Source organism: Nannobrachium achirus (assembly GCF_963921795.1).
Source record: "Nannobrachium achirus genome assembly, chromosome: 10".
Lineage (NCBI taxonomy): Eukaryota > Metazoa > Chordata > Actinopteri > Myctophiformes > Myctophidae > Nannobrachium > Nannobrachium achirus.
The window spans coordinates 32,743,184-32,766,564 of record NC_137819.1 but is presented as its reverse complement, the minus strand read 5'-3'; the positions used below and the strand labels follow the sequence as shown (position 1 = coordinate 32,766,564).

At 42.4% G+C, this 23,381-nt stretch overlaps 1 protein-coding gene across 1 annotated transcript in view; it reads left to right on the top strand.

Moving 5' to 3' along the window:
* khdrbs3 (KH domain containing, RNA binding, signal transduction associated 3) overlaps positions 1 to 23,381 on the top strand; it is a gene marked incomplete at both ends in the record, with an annotated part of 177,506 nt that overhangs the window by 144,073 nt on the left and 10,052 nt on the right. Inside the window, one exon of the mRNA XM_080735716.1 lies at positions 852 to 934. Within this exon, the coding sequence (XP_080591842.1) occupies positions 852 to 934 (83 nt within the window). The remainder of the gene's footprint in view (positions 1 to 851; positions 935 to 23,381) is intronic.

Genomic DNA, 23,381 nt, shown 5'->3' with positions numbered 1-23,381 from the left:
CCACCTCTGCATTTTAGACGTTGGTGCAGGGGTCAAGGACCCCTTATAGCTGAGAGAGAGATGCAGCAGGGACAAGCAGGGACCCAAAGCTTTTCATAGATGGATTCATAGGCTAATGTGTAGCGTTGTGTTGGGAATGGGATTCATGTTAATGTGTATTTTCAGGCAAGTCAACAACTTAAAATGAACGATACGATACAACTTTATTGTCAGCTTGCACTGAAATTCTTTTTGCGTCACATGACGTCACAGTTCAAGGTACAGACAAGACAGATATAATACAATACGAAACGAAAGACATCACAGACAAACAAGGAACAAGAAAGAACATGTCCAGTGGTTCAACGATTCTGGTTCAATAGCAGAACAGACTGATGTACAAAAGAGTTCTTTAGTCTGTTTTTCTTATACTTTGGGACTCTGAACCGCCTCATGGAGGGCAATAGTTGATATTCCTCGATACTTGGAAAACTTGTACTTGGTCTGCCCTTTTTTTCCGCCCACACCAAACCTTAATTGCCAAAAATTGCAGATCTACAAGCTCACAACGCCTCACAGCGCCTGTTATTTTCGGCACATTTTCCCCTCAGAAAAGGGATGTTTGGGTTCAAGTGGTTGATGTAAATAAAAGGTTCCCATCCAACAAAGATTTGGTGGCCCTCCAGTAGTAACTCCGAGGACCCCTATAGGGGTCCCGGACCCTCTGTTGAAGATCCCTGCATTTGTTTAATGGCGATCAAAAATGCACTTTGCAGCTTTTGCCTCGTTTTTTTCCGCCATCATGTGATTACTACTATCATTTGTCCCTATTATTATTTATTTTTTTAAATCTTTCTACCGGTTTTTTTTAGGACTACGAAGAAGGATACGGAGAAGCCTACGACGACCAGGGCTATGAATCCTACGACACCAGCTACAGTACTCAAGGACAGAAGTGAGTACAGTACCTCCTCCTAAACCTTCCCCTTGATCAGTGGTGTAAAGTAACTTTACACTTTACACTTTAAGTAGATTTACTTAAAGATGCGGTGCCGTGATCCCCCCCCCCCCCCCCCCCCTCCAAAAAGGTGAACAGAAAGTGTTAAAATTGTGTTTTTATGTGGCCACACCCACCAGTTCATTAAGTATGCCTGGTTGTCAGGTGGGTGGTGACCCAGCTGAAGTTAGCCACATTATATGATTATATGATGTCATTAGCTCAGTTTTCAGTTGGGCCTTTTGACTCGTGTGTAGCTGGTTACCGGCTCGAGTGAGGCAGAACCATTTCTCCAATTCAAGTCTATTTTCTTCAAAGATAGATAGAAATATACTGGCGAATATTAGAGACAATATAACCCTAGCCCATTAGACAACAGATGCAGATGACACCACGGTTATAGGACTAATATCCAACGATGATGAGAGGGCCTATAGGAGGGAAATTGAAGAGCTAACCCTATGGTGCCAGAATAACAATCTCTCTCTAAATGTTAGTAAAACAAAAGAGATCATCGTTGACTTTAGGAAATCTGAAGTCAATCACAGTCCCGTAACCATAAATGGTTCACCTGTAGACATAGTGGACAGTTTCAAATTCCTGGGTGTTCACATAACAAACTCACTCACATGGTCTCAAAACAGCGAAGGTATCCTTAAGAAAGCGCAGCAGCGATTGTACTTTCTGCGGCGCCTCAGGAGATTTGGCCTAAGCACCAAGGCTCTTGTTAATTTCTATCGCTGTACCATAGAAAGTGTATTGACAGGATGCATAACAGTGTGGTTTGGTAACGTGACTGCTCAAGACAGTAAACAGTTACAGAGAATTGTGAAGAGAGCTGCCAAAATCATTGGCACAGAATTACCACAGCTACACACAATCTATAACACACGCTGTAAGAAAAAGACAGAGAACATCTTAAAGGACAGCTGTCATCCCGCCCATTCCCTGTTCTATCTCCTCCCATCAAAAAAACGTTACCAGAGCATCAAATCTCACACCACCCGTTTCAGTAATAGTTTTTATGCTCAAGCAATCAGGTTGCTTAACGAAGAGATGGAAGCGAGACGTAGGTAGTCATGTGCAATATACGCAGTTTTTAAACTGTACACTGTCACACTGTATGGTTGTTTTGTTGTTTTTTGGGTTGTCCTGGGTGACCTGTTGTTGTCGTATTGTTTTGTGTGCAATAAGGCTGAGAGTGCTCTTGGCACAAGCATTTCATTGTTTGTCTGTACTTGTATGGATACGCATTTGACTAATAAACCGAACCCGAACCTGAACATGCACATGCACAAATACGCTCTGTATAATGCGAAATATAGACTAGCCTACTCTGTAGTGAATATCAGTCAGAGTAGAGCCTATACTAAAACAATCTAGCACAATAGACATCATGCACAAATGCACTCTGTAGCCTAATTGCATCGAAGAAAATAGACTTGAATTGGCGAAATGGCCTCCTCCTGCCAGCGACGGGGGGCGATCTGCCTCACTCAAGCCGGCAACCAGCTACACGCTTTTGACTCAGAGGCTTTCAGCTTTCAGGAAGTAACCAACACAATACACAGGGAAGAAAATTTTGCACATTATAACCCCACCCTGTGGTCTATTAGAGGAGGGGTTCCCAAACTTTTTTGTCTCAGGGCACCCCATAAATATTGTTTTAATCCGAGGCACCCCTACATTATAATTTTCACTCCCAGCAACGTATATTTATAGCATATCGTCGTCGTCGGGTGGAAAAACCTTGTATGTCCAAAACCGTTCGTTTTGCATTTATCATCTAAAAAATTTACTAAACTACTGAAAACAGCATATCTACAAGCACACAACGCCTCGCGGCGCGAGGCGTGCTTGTAGATCGGCTGTTTTCACTAGTTTTGTGCGACGGTCTCGTATAATGAAGCAGGGTTTTGCTTTACCAAAAGAGGTACACATTTGAAACTTGGAGATACAAGGTTTCTGCCCAACAGTGACGATATTTTAGCATTTATGTTGCGAGGAAAACGTTGAGATAATAGCCATTTTGGTTAGAACTGACTGAAAATAACTTTGTTCTTAAATATTAAATAGTGTCCAAATAAATTCCATATATCATCAAATTATCTCGCAGCACCCCTGGACTGCCGTCGCGGCACCCCAGGGTGCCCCGTCACCCACTTTGAAAACCCCTGTATTAGAGTAATGTTAACTCCATAGACACATACAAAACAGAAAAAGTACAAAACTACGGCACCACCTCTTTAAGTACTGTACTTAAGTACTGTACAGTTTTTAGGTTTAGCTTCACATGAGTATTTCCAATACTTTTACTCCACTACACTCAGATCCAAATATTGTACTTTTACTCCACTACATTTACACTTTAGTTAATAATTACTTTGCAGATATAAATTAATGTTTTAAAACATACATTTACCACTTAAGCCCTATTTTATACCCAGGCTATTTGAAAATAACCGATGCAGCGCGTTGTGAGCTTGTAGATCTGCTATGCTATCTGCTATAAGATTTGGTACTTTTACTTGTGGTACTTTAAGTACATTTTGATGCCAATACTTTTGTATTCTTACTCAAGTACATTTAGAATTCCAGACTTTTACTTGTAACAGACTGCATTGCAGTTTTGATACTTAAAGTATAAAATGTGAGTACCTTTTCCACCGCTGCCCTTGATGTTGTGCTACTTTGCTACAAGAGACACAGGCCAACCACAATCACAGGTGACTTTGATCACCATAAAGAGAAGATCAAATAAAAGATCATTTTTAACTTTTAATTTTTTTATCTTTTCATAAAAGATGAAAATGCCGTCTGAGGTCTAAAATGTCAGCCTGTAATCAGTCTGGTGAATACCAATGAGAATGTAATTCCCTGCCGTTGTTGACAGGATTTCCAGACCTGTGCTTTTTGCAGACACTGTGTAAAAAGCGTATTATACAAAGTGTGCCGGTTGTGAATGTTCAATGAGAGTTATTGATATTAATAAAGTAAATGTCGTACTGTAGGTGTAAAGGATACAGGCACAGTAGTAATATTTAAATGGGAAAAATAGATTAAATAGCTGCCCCGGTTGGTGACTTAGCTGGTAAGATACTGCACAAGTCCAGGGATTCCCCAATCGGGGCAAAATGATTGGCCTTGACCTTGAGGGTATTGCAAATAACTGTAAAAATACAAAATAATATAATATTAATATTAAAGATTATATGTTAAATGACATGGTATTTTATTTTATTATTATTATTATTATTCGGATTGGGAGGTCCGCTCAAACATGTCTCTACTACTAGTCTGTACATCGGAACAAAGCGCTTAAAGTGACAAGACAATGAAGTGGATGTGGTGTCTCTGTCTCTGAGATTGTGGAAGAGTTGTCTGGAGAGTTTGTCTGTCCTGATAGACTGACCTGTATACCAGTGGTTCTCAAAGTGGATTCCAAGGACTCTGTGGGTTCCTTTAGGGGGTCTAAATTGACCCATACAGTTCTGTAACTCTGACAGTGTACAAATGAAACCAAATGAACCCGTCTCTCTCTCTCTCTCTCTCTCTCTCTCTCTCTCTCTCTCTCTCTCTCTCTCTCTCTCTCTCTCTCTCTCTCTCTCTCTCTCTCTTTCTGTCACTATCAGAAATAAAGCAGAAATGTCCAAAAATAACTTTAAAAAGATGTCATGTCAGTGGTGGAAGAAGTACTTGTATGTTTTCGTCAAACTTTATAATTTTTGAGCGGTGGTCACAACGCTCCTATACGTGGCCGTGTGTGTGGGTCTGTCTGTCTGTCTGTCTGTATGCGTGTCTGTCTGTATGTTGTATGTAGCCTGTATGTAGTACCTTTTGTGACCACACATGTTAAGGGAGGGGCGCTGTTGTTCAGGCCAGGCCAGGCCAGACACCCACCCACCCACCCACACACACACACACACACACACACACACACACACACACACACACACACACACACACACACACACACAATATATATATATTTGTTTTGCTGTTGCGCAGCCTCCACGACCACCGCTCAGTTATATATATATTGAAATTCTTTATTTAGGATTAACCCCTTGAGATGAACCATCTCGTTTTCAAGGAGATCCTTCTACAAAATACACTTTTTTTCACATACCTCTTAAGCCCCAGGGGGGTCCAGGGGAAAAATCCGCCTAAAATGTATGCCCAAATTGGAACAGTTGTGGACACAAAACTACCATGATTGTGGCTGATCTTGTCCCACCAAATGTCAGCTAACCCCTGAAAATTCACAAATGCAGTGTAAAACATTACATTTCTCTGACCAAATTGTCCTGCTGTGATCATTTACCAAGGAAAAGATGATTGAAAAAGACCTCCGCCTATGGAAATTTTGCCTTCTGAATAGTGAATGAGCCTCAAGACCTCATTTAAAACATATATAGTGAATAGAAAAATTGTTCACCAAGGTGTCACCAATTGATAGGCAAAATTGTATGAATATATTGCAAACTATGTAAACTCTACAGATGTTTTAGTGAGAGTAGTGCTGTAATATTAGTAATGTTAAAGTATAGGGTGAAAAATGATAAAAACGAGTAACAATAAGTAGTAATAATACTGTAATAGGAGTAATGTATGGATGAAAAGTACAATGGCAGCTGATTACTATGCTGTAGGACCACTGTAACAATAATCAACAAAGAAATTGTAGTTTGATTTGGTCTCTATTGATTTATTGACATTTATTGACAGCTGTTCAGAGGTCAACACCTTTTGCCCCCGCCGGCGGGGGCAATGGGGCTCAAGAGGTTAGACAAGAAGTGTACAGACAATTCGATCAACATACAAAACAAACAGAACAGTAAACAAAACAGTAAACAAAACAAAACAAAACATACACAACAAACAGCCACAAAAGTACACATATAGCACATATATAATCATTTCGTTATAGATCTATTGTAGTGATGAATGAGCAAAACATGATGATTAGTTAAAACATGAACAGGTGGTCTCAAAGTGAGAGGACAGTGTGGTTTTAAACAGTTTAAAAGATGTTATTGAACGGATATGAACAGGTAGGTTGTTCCAATCTGAAGGAGCTTTGAACATAAATGATTTTTTAGCAACTGATGTCGACACAACCGGAACTTCAAAATAAATCTGTGAACAATGTCTTAGCTGATGTGTGGTAGTCAAACGTTCGAAATATTGTTTTAAGTACTGTGGATAATGAAAGTGATAACATTTAAAAATGAACTGCAGCCAGTGTTGCTGTCTTCTTAATGTGGGAGATGGTATATTGAGAGTTTCATACAGGGTGCAGTGGTGGGTCATATATGGAGAATCAAGAGCAAATCTGCATAAACGGTTATAAACTGAGTTAAGTGGAAGAAGGTTTGTTTTGGGAGCCGTTTGATAGACCACATCAGCATAATCAAGAATTGGAAGTATGAGTTGTTGAACAAGTTTCTTTCTGACTGTATGTGTAAAGCATTTTTTGTTACGGTAGAGGACACCAGTGCTAAAGTTGATTTTCCTAATGATGTGATCGATATGACATCTAAATGATAGACATGAATCAAGCCAGAGTCCAAGATATTTAATTTGATCAACTCTATGCAGTATTGTACCATCAAGACAAGAAATATTGTATGATTGATTTTGAGTTTGTGATTTAATATTCTGAGCCGTCCCAAAGAGCATTGTATTTGTTTTAGTTTTGTTGATTATTAATTTATTATCTGAAAGCCATGATTCAAGAGTATTGAAGTTTAGTTGAAGTGATGACTGAATTTGTAATAAGTTGGTTTTTGATGTGTATATAACTGTGTCGTCTGCATAGAGTTGAACATTACAGTCAGAGAAGATTGAAGGAAGATCATTGATAAAGATGGAGAAGAGAAGTGGACCTAGGGTTGAGCCTTGAGGCACACCACGTTCCTGCACTGCTAAATCTGAAGTACTGCCCTGGATGACAACACAGTGTTTTCTATTATGTAAATAGGAGTTGAACCACAGTAGGGCATTACGTGACAGTCCGATAGAATAGAGTTTGTCTAGTAGAAGATAGTGATCAACCAAATCAAATGCTTTGGTAAGGTCTATGAAAATTGCACCTGTGAGTTCGCTATTGCCTGATGAAGAGTAAATATCATTGGTGAGTTTTATTAGAGCAGTAGTTGTAGAATGATTTGAACGAAAACCAGATTGAGAAGGTGATAGAATATTGTGTTTAGAAAGATAGTTGGACAGTTGAATATAAATTAATTTTTCAAAAACTTTAGCTATTGAGCAGATAATTGAGATTGGTCTGTAGTTGTTGGGATCCAGTTCATTACCAGCTTTGTGCAGTGGAGTGATACGTGACCACTTCCAGATAGAGGGTATGTCGTGGGTTGAGAGAGATAGATTGAAAAGATCACAGAGAGGGTACATGAGAATGTGTTGAGCAAGTTTAAGGAATTTGCTTTCAACACCATCTAGGCCGGGGCCACTGCTTACTTTAAGGTCTTTGATGGCATTCAGAACCTCAACAGGTGTAATTCTTTTAAAATGAAATGTGCTTTGGCAGGGAGGTGTATTGTTAGAAACAACATAGGAAGCGGACGTAGTAGGAGTACAGACTGAGGAAAAATGTTGATTGAAAGCTTGAGCTACTAAGAGAGGATTGTGAAGTATTGTGTTGTTGACTTTTAACTTATTATGATGATCAGTTTTTTCGGATGCATTGGTTAATGTTTTTACTTTTTTCCAAAATTGTTTAGGATTGTTAGAATCCTGGGTAAGGGATACGTTGTAATAGTTTGATTTTGAGTTTCTGGTCATGATTTTACTTTTATTTCTAAGCAGTCTGTATTTCTCCCTGTCGGCAGGTTCCCTTGTTCTACGATACACAGCCCATGCCCTATCTCTCTGCCTGAAGGTGCTAATAAGATCAGATGTTATCCAGTTCACACGGGTGTGATTTTTTTAAGCTCACATGATCACACAAGCTGTTTTTGAATAGAAAGTTATAGAGTGAATGGCACAATATTTGCCTCTGGGATGTAGTGGGGTAGAATACAGTATACAAAGTACCAGTAAGACTCCCTAATCGGGAGATAAGCTACCGTAGGTCGCTTATCTCCACAAATAGGGCAAAAATTTGTTTTTCCAAAATCTTCCTGATCCATGTTGATGAGATGAGTGTAGACATGCTGTGTAGTGATTTTCGTGATTTTAGGGCAAAATCTGTAGGAGCAGTGTCCAAAAATGTGTTTTTAAAAATCGGCCTGAAGGTGGCGCTATATGGGACAGATTCATGTTGATGGGATGAGTGTAGACATACTGTGTAGCGATTTGCGTGATTTTAGGGCCAAAACTGTAGGAGCAGTGTCCAAAAATGTGTTTTAAAAATCGGCCTGAAGGTGGCGCTAGAAGAGGGGCATGTGAGAAATGAGGGGTGGGGTCTCCGCGTTGCCTTGGCGGACGAATAGGTACCGGCCCCGGCTCTCCCGGACGCTCCTAGCCCGAGTTACGGCATTTTATGTGAGCTGCAGTGGAGGGGGTCCTCCACTGGGGGCGCCACCACTTTTGCATCCGTTCTGGAGCACCAGGAGTGGGTGGTCCCCAGGAATTCCCCGTGAGCAGCCCCGTTGGGGTGGTCATTTGGTCATTTTTGCACATTTGGTCATTTTTTACACCTGGGGGTCCCCGAGGGACCTGGGGGTCCCTGGAGCTCCGGGGGTCCTTGGAGGTTGTAGTTTGCCAGGTAAGGAGTGTGTGTGCAAAATGTGGCATGGATGGGTGCAACGGTTGTGGAGATATGAGCAGGGCAAACGTGTGACGTGTGACGTCTGACTCACGGAGGGACATTTTTTTACACCTGGGGGTCCCTGGAGCTCCGGGGGTCCTTGGAGGTTGTAGTTTGGCAGGTAAGGAGTGTGTGTGCAAAATTTGGCATGGATGGGGGCAACGGTTGTGGAGATATGAGCAGGGCAAAAGTGTGACTGACTCACAGACAGACAGACAGACAGACGGACAGCCGGTGGAGGTTTTGGTAGTAAATGCGACCTACGGTCGCAATAAATTAGAAAAAATGGAAATACTCCAGTAAAAGTATCTCAAAATGTATCTCAAAAAAGAGGACCTTGCCACTTTTCAACTTCATATAATAGGTCCTCATTAATGTTCATAATAAAATTGCAAAAAAAAATCAAACCTTGGTTCGAAGTGGAGCCGTGAATTTGAGCAGTTCCAGAACTACGTTTTTGATTCTATGTGTTCTAGATCTATAAATTCTATGTTTTCTAGATCTATAAATGATGTGGTCTAGTTAGAGCTGTCAGTCGATTAAAATATTTAATCAGATTAATCGCATGATTGTTCGTAGTTAATCGCGCGAGTAATCGCAAATTAATCGCATATTTCGTATCTGTTATAAATCTACCTTAAACAGATATTACTACTCATATCAACATGGGAGTAGACAAATACTTGCTTTATGCAAATGCAGCATATTTACTATTTTTGAAATAATAACAAATACTGTCCATAATAGGCCTAACAAACATATAACAAAAATATCTGCTTCCATTAGGACAGATTAATAGTGAAAGGACCACCGCTCATCGAGGTGCTGCATGCCTGAAGAAGGTATATGACCAAAAGCTTGCACTTTATTTAACTGAAAATAAAGAACATGATTTTGCACACTTTTGAGTGTGCGGAGGCTCCCTTAAATCTTGGCTCCCTTATATTTCATTAGGACAGATTTAAAATAAACGTTTATACTTGGCATTCAATCACTAAACCCCAGCATCCCTATTCTAAGGGGATATTCACCAAAAGTAGCAGATTTACAAGCTCACTACAAGATGCTACAAGAGCTTGTAGATCGGCTATTTTTGGTGAAGAGAGTTGGCGTATGGAAAAATAACTCAAGTACAGTGCAACTCAGGGGTGTTCTGTGACGCTAGAGTGCCACCCATAGGATGGAGTTCTGAACTGAACAGAACGCAGATAAACTAGCTGTTGCGGTATGTTATGATGTTAAGTGTAGAGACACTGTGATTAGGCTACTATGTGCTCATGTACATGTTGGAGCGCTGATGTTCTTGGGAGGGTGTGTGTCATGGGGCTCGCGCTGTCTACATAATGTGCCGTTTCAACGCTTCGGTATGTGCTGCGCGTGACGCCGTCAGCGGTAATATTGTAGTTTTGATTGTGGTTGTCTGCTACAAAAATCTCTGCTGTTTTGTCTGTCTCATACATAGAGTTATGGGGTCTCATACTACTAGCCCTGCTGCTAGCAGCATCTCACACTGACTGTCTGTGTTGTCAGTGCATTTGCTTCCTTACCGAGGCTCCAACATCACTGCGTTAATCGCACGTTTAAGTGCAGGCTTGGGGAGAGTGAGTGATGCGCTTGCCGACACACGACACAGAGGCTGCACTCACTGCGCGCGCGCGTGTGTGTGTGTGTGTGTGTGTGTGTGCAATCGGTGTGTGCGCGCGGTAAAGTCGCGCATGCACAGATCCTGTTCGAACTGAACGACACAATTTTTTCCCACTAGACGAGACAAAAAACGCTAGACGAGACACAAACCGAAAGCCACTTACTGGGAGCTCATGTGCTTTGCACACGGCTCCAAAAATCTACTCGGTCCAAGTCTCTTAGGAGAGCAGGAAGTTCAGAAATCCATACTCTTATGACATCATCGTTTGACAGTTTTGTTTTTAAACAATATCTTTGATTTTTTTTATTTTTTTTTATCGCGAGAACAATAGCTTCCACTTTAACTTTGCAACTTTTCAGGAATTAGCTTGGATTCCCCATTGATGATGTCACAAGACTATGGATTTCTGAACTTCCCACAGCTCTCCTAAGAGACTTGGACAGAGTAGAATTTTATTATGAACATTAGTGAGGACCTATTATATGAAGATAGGCTGAAAAGTGGTGAAGTAATCCTTTAAGTACAGTATATGAGTACATATCCTAGGGTACTACTATCCACCACTGTGTAATAGTAAAGTAATACTTGGACTGATCAAGGGCTCACGAGGGTTTCAAAATGAAACTGTTCCTATTGCGTCCACCCGGCGGTCCCGGGCCGAGAGCGGAATCCATTCATTGCGGGTAATTAGCCTGATCGATTAGCTTCATTTTAAACGCTCTTTCAATCCTAAAAGTTTGTTAGCTCCACTGTGTTTACTGCTGTCCGGTGTCAATGCAAAACAAAGTGTCTAGGTAGCAGGTTGCTCCATTTAACAGTGGCTCCTGGACGGCTAAATGCAGCGTATTGATTTTCCTATATCCCGGGAGCTATCACCCTCACCATGTCACATAAGGTCAAAAGCCTCCTTGCTTCGTGCCGCTAGGGTGTCGCCCCATTTTATCCATCTTGTAGCTGTGTAACACGATGTTCTTTGCGTCCCTGCCTTCGCGTTTTTAACCCCGTTTTAGAATGTGCTGTGCTCCTCGACTCGTGATACGGATGATGTACAGCAGGGGGCTTCAATGTTTTTTCATGGCCAAGGACCCCTTAGCCGAGAGAGAGAGATGATGCAGGGACCCCTATTACATCATAGTATTCAATTGTGTTGCAGTTTAACCTGTTTCATAGATTTTAGATATAGCTTAATAGACTTCCTTGCCAGCACACTCAGTGTTGTGTGAATACATTTATGTTTTTTGTTTGTTTGTTAACACATGGTACTTGGTCTGCTCTTTTCCCCCCCTCTATGTAAAATAACAAAACAACAACAAAATCTGTCCCTTGTTATTTTTGTTTTTTGTCAGAGGGATGTTCAATGGCCTCCTTTGAGCTTGGGTCACAAATTTGTGTCCATATTTTATTATTTTTGGATCAGATTTTCCCTCCCCATCTCTGTGTCTCTTCCTTGTCTATAACTCTCTCTCTATCTATCTCTCTGTCTCTCTTTTCATCTCTCTTTATGTACGTATGTATATCTCTCTCGGTCTCTCCGTTTCTCTGTCTTCAAGTCTATCTGTCTCCTCTCTCTCTCTCACTTTCTCTCCGTCTCCCTTAGTCTGTCTCTCTCTGTATTCTCTTGGGAGACTCTGGGGGGCTCATGTTGAAGTGTCTGTAAGATGTAGAGATCCTCATTGTGGGTCTAAAGGCAGGCGCTGGCCTTCAGCATCTAGCGGCTGTTTGTTTTAAGAGGCGCCTTGATGTGAATAATCGTGTGATGCTCGGGGCAGAAGACAAATGGACTCCGCCATGAAAGGGCTGGAGGCTCGGTTAAACTCAGAGATTTTCCTACATTATCTGTACAGAGACGAGGCAACTAATGGGCCCCGAACACTGGAGACGACTGTGCCTCCTCCAGAGACAGCCCTTTGTCAGTTCTTTGTTTTTCCTCTTTTTCTGTGCATTTCCCACGCATCGCATTTTGGCGAGGCGCGTTTGCAGTAGCGTGAGCTGGCATGGTGAACGCGTGTTATAATGAAAACTGAAAAGCAGCTTTTGTAGTATGCTTAAAGTCCTTCTTAATTCATTGGGTGTGGTCTTTATCCTGTCAGCATCTGTGAGCACACTTTGTGCTGTGTTCCATTTTGTCTAGTTGTTTTGTCCTGTAAACACTACGATATATTTGCCGTTAATTAGCGGTTGGACAGGGACAATAAATAATGGCGCTGAGTGGGATTGTCAGGCGAAGGACTTGAGATTCCCTGCCTTCATATTTCACAGACAGACATTACTAGGGCAAACAGGAAGAGAAAAAAAGACAGTATTTTCTTTTTCAACATAGCTGTACTGAACTGAACAAGGTTACCCTATCCCACCGAGCGCATAAATTAACCACTTAAACCCTATATACTTGGTTGACTGTGGTTCCCCTGGGGTTCTGTATCCCCCCCTCAAGACCACATTTCTTCGCCGAAAATAGCCGGCTACAAGCTGACCACGCGTCACCTTGCGGGGCATTTTGAGCTTGTAGATAGGCTATTTTACAACAAATGTTCACCTTTTACGACATGCCCAAGAAACAGGGACGCTAAGGGTTCATATTCCCGGTCCTTCCATTCATCACATTTCTGCTAGACAAAAGGTCTGGCCTCTTTGCCTACAGCCTGAGGGGGGCGACGGCGGGCCGGGGTCCCAGCTGGACGAACTGTAGGCTCAGGGGCGTCACAAGGGGGGGGGGGGGGGGAGTGGGAGTGAGTTACAAGGGCCCAAGGTGGAGGGGTCTTAATTATTTTATACTTTAGCTATTGAAAAATAGCAGATATACAAGCTCGCAGCGCGGCACTCGGTGCCACGCTGTGAGCTTGTATATCTGCTATTTTTGAAAAATCATGAAAATGTGTGCAAATCGTTGAATATATGTATTTTTTTTTTAAGCGAACATTTGTAACTAAAATTTTGCTTTTGGGGGGTCCCTGGAACTAAATATTTTGAGATGGGGCCAAATATATATCATTTTGGGGGTCCTTCACGTGAAAAGGTTTGAGCACCACGGCACTGACATAGAAATATAGATTTATCTGCTATTTTTCAACAGTTAAAGCACAAAATAATGCCTTCCCAGACTAAATGGGTTGAACCCTCCCCCCCTTTATAGAACATTCATGGGGGCAGTGAATCCTTGTACCCAGGGCCCAGAATTTGGTGCGACACCCCTGTATTGGCACACACACACACACACACACACACACACACACACACACACACACACACACACACACACACACACACACACACACACACACACACACACACACACACACACACGCACGCACGCAAGACACGAATGTCTCCTTAACAATGCCTTGCAATGCCTTAAGGAGGAACTCCCAGTCCAGTATATCTGAGCTTTAAGTGTGCGGAAGGTCTTCAGATAGTTGCTGCAGGATATAACAAGCACAACGTTTACCATACTTGCTGTCATGCTGTCTGTTAGTCTAAGTAGCAGATAGAAACCCAGCTGCCGTTTGTGGTTCCACGTTGTCTTTTTCTTTCTTTTTTTTTTTTAATACATCGAAGGCGCCCCCTTCGCTTAAAGAGAGATTCTTGTAATGCTGTGCAGGCTAATTATGTGAATTATCTCAAGATATATAATTGTATAATGCTTGCCGCGGATGGAAATCTTGTATAGAGTATCTCCTATTATTTCATGTATTCTCTTTGAATAACTCAATTCTATTGCATACATATAAAACAGTGTAGATCAGGGGTGGGCAACTTTGGTGATGGAGAGGGCCACTATATTTCCACACTCACTCCAGAGGGCCACGTTGCATAATACCTTTTCATAATTTATGCCCTACGTCGTTATTCTATGTCACACAAAAGTAGCAAAAATTGCCGGTCTACAAACTCAAAACTGTGACGTGTTTTGAGCTTGTAGATCTGCTATTTTTGCAATTTTTTTACTGGAATCCTGAAAAGTAACATTTTTAAGCTACTAATATAGACTGGAGTAATTAAAGCGGGTCATGTTTGTAATTGCAACAGCTGAAATCAATAATATCTCTGTATTCCGATATTAACTTGCGGGACGCATTAAAGGACAACTCCGCCCTAAATCACTTCTAGGCTAATTTTCCTACTTATATTGATCCCAAAAGACTGTCCATGGGGTCTATTAGAAATGCCCTTGTTGTCCAGTTTCCCCAGTAGAACGCAGCAGCTCTCATAGCATAGAGTGGAGCCTATAAGCCTATCGCTTTTACACTATTTGTTGTGTCCAAAGGTGATTTTCTTTTTCATGAATGTGTTACTAGTTGTCATTACAAACACATCCATGCCTTGGTTGTCCCACACAAGCCACCACAATCTCATAAATAATGTTTTGGGGTGATAATTCGGCACAAGTGCCAATCAAAGTGACTGCACTGGCCAATCACAGGGCATCATTTCCGGGACTTGGCAAAACACAAAAGCACAACATCTATTTAGCAGAGTGTGATGGCTTGTGTGGGACAACGATGACATGGATGTGTTTGTAATGACAACTAGTACCACATTAATGAAACATAAAAACACTTTTGACCACAACAAATAGTGTAAAAGCGATAGGCTTATAGGCTCCACTCTATGCTATGAGAGCTGCTGGGTTCTGCTGGGGAAACTGGACAACAGGGGCATTTCTGCCTAGAAATAGGCATATAGACCCCATGGACAGTCTTTTTGGATCAATATAAGTAGGAAAATGAGCCTAGACGTGATTTAGGGTGGAGTTGTCCTTTAAATGAAGGTGAGAGCCGCATGTGGCCCCGGGCCGCCAGTTGCCCAAGTATGGTATAGACAGAAGACCAAACTGACAACCGTGATAATGGTTTTAGACATGTGGTTTCTGGCTGCATTGACAATAATCATCGCATTATGGAATAACATAAAGGACTGAGTTTGAATGTGTTACAACATGTTCCGAACATTGTCAAAGTTCCAAACATTCTTTTATGTTATGAACCTACTGTATACACTGCCCTGCAGAAGCAGTTGGCCTGAACGTAAGGCATTTACACTTAATACAAGTTGAAAGGCATGAACCAATGAACCCATCCAAACCCACAGGCATGACAGTTAAAACTACTGTACGTAGACACCTGCAATTCATTTCAAGATATTATTTTGCATCATTTACAGCAGTGGTTCTCAACCTGTGGGTCAGGACCCCCGGGGGGGGGGGGGGGGGGGGGGAACCAACATAACGTTTAAGTTTATAGAGGGTATATGGACATTTCTAAAGTAACAATTTAAGGACTTTTTAATTGGCCAAATTGTCAAATAGCCTAGAGGCAGCGAGGCGTTGTGAGCATGTAGATCTGCTATTTTCACAATAGAACCGTGTTATACTGTACACAATGTAATGCCTCAACTCTTAGTGCTCGTCAGGGTGGGGGGGGGGGGTCCCTAGTTAAAATATGATTATTTTGTGGGTCGTGGCCTGAAAAGGTTGAGAACCCCTGATTCTCAGGACCTGGAGGAGTCTTAAAGGGCCATTTCACCTCTGGGACAACCCGATCTTATTTTATTGTTGTTTGGGACACGATCAACACAATCCTGAGTTATTTGTTGTGTTCAATCTGTGTTTTAGATATTTTAGTATTTCGGCATGTACTAGTGATGCATTTTGCATCACTAGTGATCGGACACGATCAACACAATCCTGAGTTATTTGTTGTGTTCAATCTGTGTTTTAGATATTTTAGTATTTCGGCATGTACTAGTGATGCGTTTTGCATCATATGATGCAAAACGCATCACTAGTGATGCAAAACGCATCACTAGTACATGCCGAAATACTAAAATATCTAAAACACAGATTGAACACAAAAAATAACTCAGGATTGTGTTGATCGTGTCCCAAACAACAATGAAATAAGATCGGGTTGTCCCAGTGGTGAAATGGCCCTTTAAGCACAGAGTGTTAAATGAACTCTGAGACATGTTTGTGTACACTACAGTGTGTGTGCCCTGTGACGGCTTGTAGAGCAGCGCTCAGCACGCTCATGACCACAGCCCTCCCGGCTCCCTTGTCTTTTAGCGTTGATGTGATAAAAGCAACGCTATCGTCCTCTTGTTAAAAGCTGTGTGTAGGGCCCCGCTGGTCTCAGGAGAGCCCAGCCAAGGTGCAGCCTGCTGTGTATTAATCGGGCGTAAGGTCAAGGAGACTGGAGGAGACAACGTGGACAGCCTCTTTAATTTGTTTTCATCGTCAGCCGAGAATAGAATAGAAGAGAATAGAAATAATGTATTTAATGCCCTGGAGTGAAATTAAGAAACACAGCTGCTCTCATCAGCAAATCACACATCCAAGGCAATAAATAACTAGTAAGACGCCTCAGGACGACATGCGACAGGTCGCGCCACTTCTTGGCCATCTGCCAGTGATGTATATGGGACCAGTTATCCATATATGGAGATGCCTGGTACCCATATATGGAGATCCATGTACTGTACATGGAGATATGCTGTGAGAGCCCAAACATGCTTACTCGCCTGGTCATTTGTTATGTGAAAGTCCCCTGATGTCTATGACATCTGACATCATACCCTTTTTTGCCCATACATGGAGATATGGGCTTAAAGTAATAGTTCGCCTATTTTGTAACCACAGCTGTATGGAGTACTCACCTATAATGGACTTGTTTCGAGGGCATTATTTAGTCAACTGAATGCAGTGGTCAGAGATGTGGTCAGTTTTCTGCTGAATTAAAAGTAGTTCCATTGAGTTGCCCGACCCATTTTTTTGTAATAAACTAATCCACAAAACCGCCGTCATTATTATTGTTGACATATTTCTACTTCTACGAGTAATGCTCGTTCAACTTTGACCCCTCTGTAACATGGTAACATGGTATTTCTTCTCTTGAGTAGATCACTGCGCCGCACTATAACTCTATGGCGCCGCATCACTCACAGCGTATGCTCTGTGCTGCTGCGAGCTGCTGCAGCACACGCTGTTTATTTGTTGTGTGGTCGCTGCTGATCGCTCCTACTAGCCTTGAATAGCAGCTTAGCTAACCTTATCTGCCATTGCTAACACAAGGGAGATATATCCATGCATTTCTGGGTAAAAGAAAAAACGTCTTCACCGTTTCCCCAAGGATAAAGACAGCCAGCGAGCTTTCCCCTCTGGTCCCGTATCTAACACTACGCTATGTCACTGGTGAGCACTTGCGCTCAGAGCCACGGCAGCCCAGGCTGCTCAGCCTCTCGTCTGTAGTAAAAATAAAATATACACTTTCACTACTCACCAAAACAAAGACGGTTCTAAGATGTCGAAAGCCTACTGTCCTTAGTGGCAACACTCGTAGCCCCCCACCTCACGTCTAAAATACACATTTGGTCCAGAAAAGAAAATATTTCACTGGAAGTTTTAGCTACTCCACACCGCCCTCTACAGATCTTGTCAATAGAAAAGTCCATTGACCAGATTTTGCCTTCGGATGAAATAGTTTTTCTTTTATGGCAAAAAGTGCATTTTAGACGTGAAATTTAGACAGATTGCCCCCACTTCTGAAAGCAGGCTTTTTACTCTATGGAGATGTCTTTGTTTTGGTGAGAAGCGAAACTGTACTTTGTATTTTTACTACAGAGGAAAGGGTGCGCAGGCTTTCCTAAAGCGTAAGGGCTCATCGGTGACATAGCGCTACGCTATGGACCAGAGCTACCGATTGCCGAGCGTAAAACAACACTGGACTAATAAAATATATCGTCTGTACCATTGGTTCTCAAAGTGGGATCCGGGGACCCCCAGGGCAGGGTCTTTGAGGGAATATAAGGGGGTCCACAGCTAATAGTTAGGACCGAAGGCAAGATTTCAGCTTTCAGGAGCGACCAGGCGGATATCAGTGCAGACTGTTTTGGGGGCGTGTGCTGCGGCTGCCGCGGGACGCGCCCGTTGAGTTGAATGCGGCGCAGTGATCTACTCAAGAGAAGAAATAGTACCATGTTACAGAGGGGTCAAAGTTGAACGAGCATTACTCGTAGAAGTAGAAATATGTCAACAATAATAATGACGGCGGTTTTGTGGATTAGTTTATTACAAAAAAATGGGTCGGGCAACTCAATGGAACTACTTTTAATTCAGCAGAAAACTGACCACATCTCTGACCACTGCATTCAGTTGACTAAATAATGCCCTCGAAACAAGTCCATTATAGGTGAGTACTCCATACAGCTGTGGTTACAAAATAGGCGAACTATCACTTTAATATTGATGACATCAGGGAACTCCATATATGGATATAAAAGGGATTCTGTTAGTGTGACATCACAGTGAAGCCAGAGCGTGATGTCAGGTCAAGCTGTGACCGTTCACATACTAATCTGCAACCTACGCCGCAATAAAGCATAAGACTTATGAAATCAACAATTAAAACATGTCAAAGTCGCACATCTGTAAGCCTACACTCGCACGTCAGTCCAATCGATTAAATGCCTTAAAAAATGATGATCCTAAAAACAAAGAAGAACTTTTTCAAGGATTAAAAAAATATATATATTTATCCCTTTTTTCCAGACATTTTCAACTAAATCAAACACAAATGTTATTGCTTTTTGCTATTTAAATTCAATCTGGCTTAAGTGGTTAATGTCCAAAAGTATTTGCCAGACCCATGAAATGGGTAGGCCTACATAAGCAAATGTCGGTCTGTCCTGTTTTTCTCCATAGATGGTCATGATGATGACATGATGATGACATGCCTACAAAAGGCAGACAAATGATGTCACAAATGATGATGACAGACAGACCCTCAGACCCTCTGGGTCTGGCAACCCAGAGGGTTGGCAGAACCGGGGTCTGGCACAACCAGGTTGACCTGGTCTAGTTTAGTAATACTGGATCCCAAGAAGACTTTCTCTTTTGTGTACGATTGGGAACCCCTGCTATGTAATGGGGAAACACAGAGGATGACAGGTGCGTTCCTTCCTGGCTCTGCCTGGCCCCGGACCCTGGGACCCTGGGAGAGGTCGCGCCGAGGCCCGGGCCGGCACTCGCAGCTCTGTTGTGATCAGAGCTTTATATTTCATATTTGACACCTGCGAGACCGCTGGGCCTTCCGCGCGCGGTGCGTGCACCACAGTTGCCTTCCACCTCGATTGGGCACGCCACCACCGAGGCCTCGCGGTCCAGGTCCCCCTGGGGTGACACTAGTCACAAGTATAGCTGCATGCGTGTGACAGTGTTTTTAAAAGGGCAGACACATCCCCACAGGAACAAGTGTAAATCTCAGTACAAGAAGAGAACTGTGTTACCGTAGCAGAGAAGAACAGAGGAAGTATATACCGGTACACACAGAACAACTGGGGTTGGATATGTTTTGGGGCAGATCAGCAGAATTGGTTCTCTTTTCTCGAGACCTCCATTTAAAAATAAAACACGCAGGAACGCACGCACGCACGCACGCACGCACGCACGCACGGACGCATGCATGCATACAAATTTGCTGTTTTTAACACTAACCCTAAAGCTGAAAATAGGTGATCTACAGTGCACGGTGTGAGTTAAATCATCTATTTTCGGACAGAAATTTTAAATCTAATCTGAATTGAATTACCATTGCAAAGACTTTAGGGCAGTCCCTCATATTGCGACAGTTATATTTGTATTCATAGCATTTGTGGCTTTAGATTTGCAAGGTTTTCTCCGCTGTTTTAGCCCCTATACATTGAATTTAGATGGGCAGGTGGAGATCTCTGATCGTCTGTCTACATTCATTTGGGTCCAAAAGCCACATGAATGGCCACACCGTACGAATGATTTGGAATTGTAAAGCGGTGATCGTGGGTCTTTGTGACACCATAGCAGGACCTTTAACTGTGCAGATTGCAGTGCAATCAGCCCCCATGCTGAGCAATCACCGGCCTGTCTATACCGCCATTTACAGTTTCCTTTTGAAATCACGCAAACTTTATATTTTTTCCTTTCCAACGATTTTCATTCTGCCTATTGTTGTCTGCGGAAATCATCAGTGAGTTCTATTCTGTACAATCAGGACTGTTCTGCGTTGTCTTTTTTTCCCTCCTCTATAGCGCCAAATTAAATCGATATTGTTAAATCTTGTGAACGTAAACCCACTTTGAAAGATTACACAGGCGATTGTGGGGATCAAGGCAGCATTGTCAGTCAAGGATTCACTGTCCTTCCTGTCCTGATTGGTGTGGAAATGTTGGCTTCACACGAGGATGACATACCAGAGCTGCCTGTAGTGTATAGCGTCACTGTCAGGAAACCTTGTATCTCCAAGTTGAAAATGTGTATGTTTTTTTGTAAAGTAAAGCCATGCTTCATCATACAAGACTGTCACACAAAACTAGTGAAAATAGCTGATCTACAAGCACACAACGCCTCGCGGTGCGAGGCGTTGTGTGCTTGTAGATCAGCTATTTTCAAAACGAACGGTTTTGGACATAAAGGTTTCCAGCCGACAACAGCGATAGGAGAACAGCAAGAGGCTGTCCCCGAATCAGCCCTGGTCTCCTCCTCTGTGCCTCCCTGCTAATGCCCTCCCGGACTCTTTCAAATTTATCACAGAGGAACGGAAGAGTAATGGCGATGGACGAAAACAAAGTCCACTAGGGACGTGTACTACATCATTCAGATTTAACACCGCCATCTGTTATATGGCGCCCGGGAATGGCAACATCAGTGCTTAAGATGAACCATTCACAGAGATGACATGGACGTTCCCTGTACCTGGGAGACGCAGGTTTTTGAACCTGTGTGGAAAAACAAAAACTAAAAAACGTGTGGACCTGGAATCGGATTCCCCGATAGAGACGTGTTTACCTGAGAGGCCTGTGGCTGTGACCTTTTTACCCCTGTTCGTCCGTGCACTGCATTCGAGACGGATGGCTTTCCTCCGTGTCTTGGCTGCCTGGGAGACATGGAGCCTTCCGTAATGAATGTCAAATTAAGCTCTCTTTCTAGGAAAGAGAGCTTTTCAATTTCATACATGTGACAGCCAGGGCAATGCCTCTACTGACATAATATAACCAGTGGTGGATAGTAACTACTAGTTTACTTGAGTGTACTATAAGTTAAAGGGATCCCTAGCTAATACGACAAATATGCCTTAAAACATTATAATTGTCCTCTTTAACAACAATGTAAAATTAAAAACACCTAAATTATTTTATTTCTTCTAGAAATTGCGAATCGAAGATTAGCTATTTCTAGAAGAAATACAATATTTAAGGTGTTTTTAATTTTACATTGTAGTTATAGAGGACAATTATAATGTATTAAGGCATATTTGTCGTATTAGCCAGGGATCCTTTTAAGTACATTTTTGGAGTATTGTTTATTTATTTTTTATTTCATTTTTTAAGCCGCTGACTTTCACTCTTTTTTAAATAATATTATTGGACTTTTTGATTCCATAAATTTCTAGGAAGGGGCACTTCAACCTTGTGGGTATGTCATTATACTGTAGGTGAAATATTTCAACAATTTATTTTCTTTTCTTCAAAAGACATTGCAGGGTGCTTGGTTAGTGCAGAGGTAAAGTACCGGTACCTGTCCACCATGGCAGAGTCTAGGCGTTCATCGCTATGCATCTGGTTTGGCTGAGCCTCTATACGAACACGAGAGAGTGTTTTCTACTGGTGATTCAGTCAGAGTGTATATAAAGGGTGCGTTCGGAAATGCGCACCGGGTGTGGTAGAGCGCTCGTTTTATGGTTAGATGTCACAGTTATTGTCCACGACATTGCAAGCGGCGCGAAGGCCAGCGGACCTTGGTCCTGCTCTTCGCCCCCGAGCGCCGCAGGCGCGAGTGGCCGCGAAGAGCGGGCCAGGGCCGCGCGGCCAGCGGAGCGCCGCGCGAGTTACGAAGCCGTGGTGAATGCAATCGTTATATTTATGCCCAGGCCGTAAGGCCTGGGCAAGCCCACGATAAACGCCCGCGCAGTCCTGTGCGCATTTCCGAACGCACCCTTTGATACACTCGGACTGAAACACCAGAGGAAAACACCATCCCATACGAACACAGGTGAGGGAAGCCAGGCAGGGAGGGTCATCTTTGTTGCTGGTACAGTATATACACTGTATTGACTCCTAGTCCTACCGGCTGGAGCAGGACCTCTCTGTCCTCCCGGTGGGGGCTCCTCACTGGCAGGTGAGCCAGCAGGATACAACAGCAGTACGTGGCAACACAAACAGTACAAGTGTGGGAAGGGTGAATTGGCATAACAACAAGTGGTACAAATATATAGCGACTTGAATTAAAATAAAATAAAAATGTGTTGTGAGCGTGTAGATCTGCTTCTTCTGTCATTTGTCCTACAACAAAGTATATATACTGTATAGAGCTAAATTATATTCATATCATAGTATCATAGCTATTATATCACCATCGGCACCTCCTGTTAAGCTCTGGCTGCCAGCTGTACAGTTTTGATTTGGCAGTGATTTGATTTGGATTCAATGATGAAACCTACATTGTACAAGGATGTTATACACTGGAAGTCTAAAGTACGCATGGTTTATTCCTACATTCATACAATTCTGACAACAGGTGAGGTGATAACAATTTCAATATTTTTGTTTGTTTGTTTTGTTGCTGCATTTTTTGTCACACTGTTTGTGAATCAGCCGGAACCTAAAAACCTTGAAAGCATGCAGTCCATTGAATGCAGTAATATAATTACCGCAAATTGTCACTTCTTGGTTGCTTTACTCGCATCATTACCTGTTAACCCGCAATGCATACTCGGTGTGCTCGGAATAGAAAAGAAATTAAACGGATAAATAAATACCAACACTTTTTGCTAATATTACAGTTCTAGATGGACATGGAGAGACATATTGGCTCGCTCACTTCACAAAACCATGCCACAGTGTTTTTTTGTTGTTTTTTAAGACATTGTTCTGCCTTTATTGATAGGTATTCAGTAGGTTGACAGGAACTGGGGAGAGAGATGGGGTGGATGACACGCAGCAAAGGTCGTTGGGATCGGGACTCG